At 49.7% G+C, this 8,487-nt stretch overlaps 1 protein-coding gene and 1 pseudogene across 3 annotated transcripts; both read right to left on the minus strand.

Moving 5' to 3' along the window:
• LOC1273038 (protein tweety) overlaps window positions 1-3,986 on the minus strand; it is a 45,780-nt pseudogene extending 41,794 nt beyond the window's left edge.
• A 320-nt stretch (window positions 3,987-4,306) lies between these two features.
• Window positions 4,307-8,042, minus strand: LOC1273037 (endoribonuclease CG2145). 3 transcript variants are annotated; one of them, XM_311978.6, is made up of 5 exons: window positions 7,551-8,042; window positions 7,340-7,443; window positions 5,261-6,143; window positions 4,754-5,186; window positions 4,307-4,676 (listed from the first exon to the last, which is right to left on the minus strand). In XM_311978.6, the coding sequence occupies exons 2-5, from the start codon at window positions 7,392-7,394 to the stop codon at window positions 4,443-4,445; spliced, it is 1,605 nt and encodes a 534-aa protein (XP_311978.5). In that variant the 5' UTR covers window positions 7,395-7,443; window positions 7,551-8,042; the 3' UTR covers window positions 4,307-4,442. The 3 variants fall into 3 exon arrangements, with proteins under 3 accessions (XP_311978.5, XP_061507231.1, XP_061507232.1); XM_061651247.1 differs by having other exon boundaries at window positions 7,576-7,862; XM_061651248.1 differs by having other exon boundaries at window positions 7,522-7,613.
• Between the last annotated feature and the right edge of the window lie 445 nt (window positions 8,043-8,487).

Here is an 8,487-nt window from a genome sequence, read left to right on the forward strand (position 1 = left end):
ATTTCGGAGCCGATTCCGATGCTGGAATCGATTCCGATTCCGGAGTCGATTCCGGAGCCGTTTCCGGAGCCGATTCCACAGTTGTTTTCGGAGCCGATTCCGGGATTGGCTCCGGAATCGATTCCAGGATCGGAATTGGCTCCGGAATCAGAATCGTTTCTGGTATCGAAATCGACTTGGGAATCGCAATTTGCTCTGGTAACGGAATCAAGCTTGACTCCAGAAATGGCATGGTTTTAATTGAAATAAGAAGTGTGGGAAGCGAAATAAGTCCGGGAATCTTCATGTGAATAGATCATTTACAAGTAAATTTTGATTCTTTGCCGCTATCAACACATAGCATCATTGGACCCAAACGCCTATTCCTATGAAGATGCCGACACCGACTCCTTTTCGAAGCCAATTCTGATTGCGGAGTCAATGCCGATGTCGGAGCCGATTTTGATTCCGGAGCCAATTCCGGAACCGATTCCGATTCCGGAGCTGATTCTGATTCCGGAGCCAAATCCGGAGCCAAATTCCGGAACCAATTCCGGAACCAATTCCGGAACCCATTTCGTAGCCGATTCCGGAACCAATTCCGGAACCGATTCCGGAATCGATTCCGGAAACTGATTCCGGATCTACTATCCGATTCCAGAAAACTTCGGAGCTAGCAGGAATCGATTCCGACGAAATCTTCATTTTTCCCATCACTTGCACACACACACATCTCACGTTTGACGTCAGCAGCTGTATTGTTGTTTCTCCGCGTCGAGGCGGAGCTGCCTCACTGCCAAGTGGAAGAAAAATCAATCAATTTACTTTGCATCGCGTTGCCGCCGCCTGCCTGCGAGACGAAATCTCACACAACTTCCGCTCTAGTTATGGGGGGAATTGTCGAGCATTTTGCTATCTGACATAATGTTGACATTGTGGTAAGTTTCTCTTTCCCAGTACGGCCCCACGGAGGGCCCAGCCAATTTTCTTCTCAGCCCTGAGAGCAAAGGGCACGTACAAACAGAGAGAGAGAGAGGGAGAGAGAGGGAGAGTTTTACTTCAGATGCTGTCAACAAACTTTCTCCCAAGAAGGGCCAGGATGCTGTGCTTCTGCTGAGTCTCTCCGGTATTCATCTCCATAGAAGTTCCAGGCTACGAGCGAACTACAAGAGTGTACGCTTCGTTTTCCATAACATTTTTTCCAAAAAAGTGTAAGGCAAATTAGTACCTTTTCCTCAATATGTAACATATGAAAACGGCAACTAATGTTGAGTTTTTTTTTTACATTTTATCGGAAAATTTGACACAGCTTGAGAGAGTGTTTGTGAGAATGAGAGAAAGAGAGAGCAGAAGGAGGCAATGTTTGCTTAGAGACACGAAACGGAAACGTACCTCGGTGTAGACGGTGCTGTTCGGATTGAACGTATCGTTGACCCGGTGCAGCGTGATGTTGATGTGCGGCACCGAGTGCAGCAGCTGCACCAGGAAGGACGGTGCGGGCTGATGATGCTCCATGATCACGTTTCCGTACTGCATCGCGTCGCTGCGGGAGTTGAAGCAGGGGTTGACGATGTTCTCGCGCACTTCTCGCGTCGACCGTGCCTCGTCGTCGTGCTCCGCCAAACGCCGGGCGAACAAACACCGCTTCGTTTACCCCCAACAGACTCGCGCGCACACCGACACACACTAACACGTGAGCGTGCGTGTATTTTCGGGGTGTGCAAGTGGTGTTGACTGGCTGGTAGCTGGCTGCTGGTTGCTGCTGCCTCGACCGACCTAACTTATCCGCAAACGCCGAACCGCACTTGCTTCCCTTAATGCCGCATTTTGGGCAACGCTAAGCACGAGGTACACACGTACACACACAAACACAAATAGATCATATACACACGCACACACAAACACACACGATGAGGAAGGATATTCTTCTTCTACTTTTGCACTGCCACACTCTGGGGATGCTGTGAGCTCTATTTTTTTGAGAATGTGGCCCAATTTTTAAAACATTTCCTCCCCCTCCCGCACTATACACACTCACTTACGCAGATGGAACTGCCCAATGCACCCACTCACACACACAAACACAAGCTATCTCTGTGGATCCTTTTTTTGTGCACTTCTGAATTGAACCGGAATGCTTGGGAATTATGGTCAGCGAACCCTTCCCGAAAAAACCGCTTGGACACTGATGCTGGTCTGCTTCCGACGGCACGCTGCTTTCACTCACTCGTCGCACACCAGAATATCCTTCATCCGCCGCCGCAAAACGCGAAAATATTTCATCGTGAACAGGCACACACTCACACAGTTACACACGGACACAAACACACACGCGCGCTAGCGCAATATTTCCCGCAAGCTGCACAAGAGAACAGGAAGAGAGCAAACAGGACATGCCACAGAGCAAAGGATGAATAATCAAAACAACCAAACGCGCGCACACACACACACACGCGCGGAAAGGAGTTGAATGTGTGGCGAACCCCGTGCATTACTTCGATTGTTTCAATACACTCGCAGGGGCGGGCACGCGCGCGCATACCCACACCACCATCAGCACACGCACACGCATACATATGGCGTGCAAAAACGTCCTCACAAGCTGCACAACCACCAACGCAGCTACTTCAGATGTCAGACTAGGGATGCTGCTGGTGGCGTTTAAGGACTCTATCCGAGCGAGCCATGACTTCTTGACAGTCTCACACAGCTTCACTGTGGTAGTGTGTGGCGTTCCCGTAGCGGAATCGATGGGGTGGGGTTTGAACCGGAAAAAATATCCTCGACAAAACTATTTCGCATGGTACGAGTCGGAAAAACCAGCCACCCGTTAACACGCGCACAAACGCACGTGCAGCATTTGGAAGCCATCCAGCATCAAGCAGGATCTGTGCCAGCATCGCACACACACACACATATGCAGTCGGCACGCCTTGCGTAGAAGGATGCTACGTAATCAAAGTAATCCCTGTCGGAAGGATAATCCAATGCTGTGATTCATCCATTTACCTACGGCTGCAGTGCCACTCGGTTAATGGTGGATAATGCTTTCCCAACCCTCCCACAACCCTCACCAATAGAAAAGCTGAGTTCCAGGGCAAATCAGCCAAAAACTCCGGAAACAATTCTTCGCTTGCCTCAATTAAAAGTCAAGAGAAAGCGAGCTTTGGGAAGAGCAAAAAGATGGAACACAAGAAGAAGAAAAAACCCTCACACGCCGTGACTTTTCACACCGACCCGATGTGTCTCATCCCACCCAGCGCGCCAGGCTTCTTCGTCCTGGCAACGCGGTTCCGTGGCGTGCGTACATGCGTGAACGAGACGAATGCAGCCTCCGGGATGGATGCTCTTGAGCCACCCCTGGTGCTTTGGAAAAATGTTTGCTTCCCGGAATGGGGTTGCATTCAACTTTGCACCATGGGCACTACCACCCCAGTACGTCCGGGCAGGACATCTTGCGGGTGTCGCGTCAAGAAAGGTGCGGCTTTTCCAACAGTTTGCGTCGGTGGTGGTTGTTGTAGGGCGTTTTTGCGTGGTGGGTGTGTGTGAGGCTGGTACAGGGACTAAGCAAGAGTGCCCTTCGGTGCTGGCTCACAGTACTCTTCACACCCTGTAGGCATGCTTTTGGGGTTTGCTTTCAATGTAATCCAACCACACGATGAGCAGCGTACTGTGTGCTGCACGCTACTCCGGAGAGCGAGATCATTCAATTTCACTTTTCACATCCTATACACTGCCGTGCTTTGTGTCGTTTTTTCACGCCATATGTATGCGAAAATGAACGGAACACTTTTCCATCAATCTATTCGAACGTTCACGGTTGTAAAAAGCACCAGATAAGGCGACTGTACCACACAAGAAACACTACTCACGCAATTAAAACTGGAAAATAGCACGAGCGACACCAAAACACGTCCGAACCAGCTCACGGCTCTGTATTTTTTATTTTTTTCTCCGTGTATTTTGGCGTGTTGGTTCTGTGTAGAACTGAACCCGGGGAACTATACACACAGCTTTCGTCTAAAATCCGAATTTTGCCGATCAGGTTTGAAACTGTTCTAAAACCGATTCGAATCTGCAAGAAAGTTTGACAGTACCATTTATTGTTCAAGATAATTTTAAAATTTGAACTAGCCGTTTTTGGAGTCTGACATGCAATTTTCAAAAGTATTTTCTCAAATTTACCAAAAAAATACAACAAAAAGAGTGTTCAATGACTATTAATTGAAGCAGACTTGTAAATAAAGTTATATACCTGCATTGCATATGCACAACGATGACCAGGAATGCATTTCGTTGAATGTTCTAAAAAAATTCTCATAAGAAGTTTAGGTATAAAAAGTATCTTTATTTTCATTACAAATGAGGTATTGATGCTTGATTAATATCGTGCACGTGCGTGCGTGTCCGTCTAGGTATACAACGGTGTGCGAACGGAAAGAGAAAACATCGTTCAAGAGTGCTTAAATGTTTGGCCATGCGCCTCCGATCAAATTTTTGCCCCGGTACCGGAACGTGAACGTTTTGATCGTGAACGGTTTGCCGTTGACCGCCACCGGGCACTCCTTGTCCGGTCGCAGCTGGAAGCATACGGTGTAGAGCGCAATCTCCAGCTCGGGCGACGTGCCGACAAACAGCGAATTGGACGGCTTCTGCAGATTATCGAACGACAGTCGCACCTTTGCAATTTCTCCTTTCTACGGGGGAAAGAAAAGATAGGGTTTAGTATGTGTGGCAAAGATGAAAAGTGCTCCCCCCTCCAGCAATGGCTTACCGTGCCCAGTTCCATCTTCTTGTTCCAGCCCTTGTAATCGATGCGGCCCGCCTTCTCCATGTCGTACACGTACAGCCAGTTGTGCAGACCGATCATCGTGCCGTTGCTGACCTCGTTCAGGAACACGTGCTCGAAGCCGGAGCTGCCGATCTTGCCGTTGCCGCGCGAGTACAGCGTAAACCAGATCGTCTTCAGCAGCTCGTGGTGCGTCTTGGGATCAGCCGTCACGACGCCCTTCTTCTGCAGGAACAGCATCGCCTGGCGCATCACGTTCGTGGCGAGCAGCGCATCGACAAAGTCGTTCTCCTCCTTCTTCTCCAACGGCGTCACGAACTCGTTCGTCATCGTGTCCAGCTCGTAGTTGTTGAACAGTGCGTGCATCTTCTCGATCGTCGGGATGGCGTAGATCTTGGCTTCGTCCACCGTTAGGAATCTGTAAGAACAGGTTAGAATGTTGCTTATCATTCCTTTGGAGACATATCGGTAACAAGAATAGAGAGAACGTACGGATTCGGTGCCTCATCGGTGTTGACAAAGGACGACGTCTGCTTCTGGTAGTTGATCGTAACGAACTTGCTCGGGCTGTTGTTATCCTTCGTGAACAGCACCTCCGACAGTGCCATCAGCTCCTCGTCCGTAGCAGGCCCATCACCGACGGCGGCGGTTGCGGCCGGCGTACTGCTCACCTTCTGTGCGCCGGGCGTTCCGGGCGTAGTAGGCACGAAGCTTACTCCCGGCTTGCCACCCGGCTGTACGGTCGGGGGAGTGCGTGTCCACGCGTTGGCAACGGTGGACGTCGGAACCGGAGCAGGCGTGGGGCTGCCACTGCGTGCCGGTGGAAGTGCTGGGAAAGCATCCTTCGATTTCGGTGTAGTCGATGTCGTGGCAACCGTGCTAGACGCAGCAGGCACCGCCTTTACAGTGGTTGACGTTACGCCAGCAGCAGCAGCAACTGGCGTCTTTGCCGTAGTGCCGACCGAACTGGGAATGGCGGACGTCTTGGCTGTGGTCGTAACAGTGCCCGGCTTTAGTGTCGTTCCCGCACGGGCCGTGGTCGACGGAGCGACGGTGGTGGTGGACGTTTTATCCTTCTTGCCGAACAGCCCACCGAAGAAGCCCTGCTTCTTTGTGGTCGGTGTCGCGACGGTCGTGGTGGTGGTGGTCGTAGTCGTTGTGGTGGTTGTCTTTTCCTCCTTCTTTGAGCCTCCGCCAAACAGTTTGCCAAAGAATCCCTTCTTCGTCGTGGTGGACGGGATCGGCGTCGTGCTGGTGGTGACTCCCACCGTTGAGGAAGGTGGCGTCACGTTCGGGTCAACCGGTGCGTACGACAGGAGCGCCACGTTCGGGTCCTCCTCCTGCTTCTTCTTGCCACTGCCGAACCATTGTGCGTCTGGGGGAAGCGTAAGCAAAAGCAGCGGGGACGTTAAAATGGTTAATTAATTGAGTAACGCTCGTCTCTGTCCACCCGTTACTTTCACTCGGCTCGGTAGAAAGTAACAGACTTATGCAACGATACTCTATTTACACGACGATGTGTGAGTGTCAGGGCCACAGAGAGATAAAAGCATCTTAAGTGGAACCAAGCCACAATTAATTCCATTTCCAAGACACACACACAAACACATTCTAATTGTATTTGCTGGAAGGAATGTCCATTCGATTCTAAAATGCTTAATCGTTTCTGTTAACGTTTCTAGCCCGAGCAAAAATACCCAGATCTGATTGGTTGCCCTTTGGCTGCGGCACTTAATGCGTCTCAAGCACAAACCAAGGTTCTCGTGAAAGCACGTGGCACGTTTGAGAAACGATTGCACCGTTTACAATTCAAAGCGGTAGTACCATTCGAATCAAACTGCCATCTTTGTGTGTTTCAAGGGGGAAAAAATAATAAAACAAAAACCAAAACATAGCAATTCCGGGTAGAAATGCATTCCGCTTGATGAGGTGGAAGTAAACAACGCGCCACGAGACGGACTCGACGGAACCCGGTCCACCGTGACACGCGAAGTGGCTCGAAGTGTTAATTGATACGAAAGAGCAAAACGCTCGAAATAGGGTCAGTGGTGACCGCCCCGGGTGGTTCAGGAAGGTCAGGCGATTGTGTGATTTGGTGCTGCCCTCCGATTCGGAAAGACGGAACCGACGAAGCACGGTCTTTGCTCAACCGTGCCATAATTATCAGAACATATACCGATGTTTTGGTGATGGTACCTGTTTCGCCTGACAAGGGTGCTCGATTTTGATATGTTTCAAATTGACCTTCACCTTACCAAGCAACGATCACTCCGGAGTGATCGCCGGAGCCGTTGTTCCGAGTGAGACGTGCATCATATCAAGTTTGCATCATTTGCAAGTTTAACCGGGTTCAATTGAATCAATCAATTCGGAATGAAACACAGCGCAACCTTCAGGCTTCGGAGGTCGCTTTGCTAATTTATGCACCGGATCCGATGACATCACACACAGAGCAGCGCGATCGTTTAAGGTCCGATCACTATCGATTCTCGTGATCTGCGCTGTCTTGTTTTCCTCTGTTTTGCTCTGACAAACAAACAAAATCTAGCACCCAGCTTTATCATACATTACCTATCGTTAATGCTAGGCATAGCAATACGATCGTCCCGATCTGCAGTGTCCTCATGATGTTTGCGGCTTCTTTCCCGTACTGTGCCTTCTATCTTCTAGCTTAGCTGTAAACAAATGCAACACAAACACACACGCACAACATTAAACATCCATTAGACGTCGATCGGTTTGTACACACACACGGGGAGCAAAAAAAACAACAACACCACACCTGAGATGTATTGGTATTTGCCAACCTGAAGAAAACTGAACCGTACGATCCAACGAACACCAAACAAATGGCAAATAGGCGAAACGAAGATCGGAACGATCTCCCACCCAGTTTAACCAGCGCTGGCACTTCTCTCGCTCTCTCTATCTCTCTCACTCTCTCTCTCTCTCTCCTGCTCACCGCCAGCTGATCGGACGGAACGTGCGTCTCTATTTGGTGCCAGGGCTCGGGCTCTTCTCGAAATCTCGGCAGGCTCCCGGGGCCAGTCCACCGTACTTTCTTCGTTCCCTCTTTCTCGCCCGAGGAACTTCCACTGTGTGCGATGACCTCTGCCGTCGAAGGGATCGACGATTATCTCACCTCTGGGGCGCTGAAAGGCCTTGAAAGCCTTCCCGCAATCGCTCCAGTCAATGCGGGCTTTCTTTCGTTCTCTCTTAGCTACTCGCGAGCGAACTTCTTCAAGGTGCTAGCCCGGCTGAGCTTGATTAATGAGACACAAAAAAGGCATACTCAGGTACAGCGGGCCAGGACAGCTTTTGTAGCATCTGATTTGGCATCGTCTCGCGTTCAGGGGTAATCTTGATCGATACATTCGCGTGGATGCAAACAGATACGTGTTTTTATTGCTTACAAAACAGAACACAGATGTTGAGGTATGGTAAAACAGAAGTGTGACATTATCAAACATGCATGCCTATAATATAGCTCTATTGCTAGTCATGATGTGGACGTGTTTTATGATCGTAATTTCTTTAGGACACGTCTTGTTATATTCTCTTTTTTTACATTATTTCACCGATTCAAGTTGATTGAGTTGATAGAGTTAGTGTATGGGGGCGGTCCCGTGATACAGTCGTCAACTCGAACAATTCAATAACATGCCCGTCATGGGTTGAAGCCTAAAATGGACTGTCTCCACGTAGCAAGGATTGGCTAT

Source organism: Anopheles gambiae, chromosome 2 (assembly GCF_943734735.2).
Source record: "Anopheles gambiae chromosome 2, idAnoGambNW_F1_1, whole genome shotgun sequence".
NCBI lineage: Eukaryota > Metazoa > Arthropoda > Insecta > Diptera > Culicidae > Anopheles > Anopheles gambiae.

Bases quoted from the DNA above. Each gene is read 5' to 3' on its own strand.
- LOC1273037 (XM_311978.6), bottom strand. From the start codon at position 7,394: ATGAGGACACTGCAGATCGGGACGATCGTATTGCTATGCCTAGCATTA. The intron at 5,187-5,260 runs GTACGTTCTCTC...CTGTTCTTACAG, and splicing joins ACCGATGAGGCACCGAATCC to ATTCCTAACGGTGGACGAAG. The intron at 4,677-4,753 runs GTAAGCCATTGC...TTTCCCCCGTAG, and splicing joins AGAAGATGGAACTGGGCACG to AAAGGAGAAATTGCAAAGGT.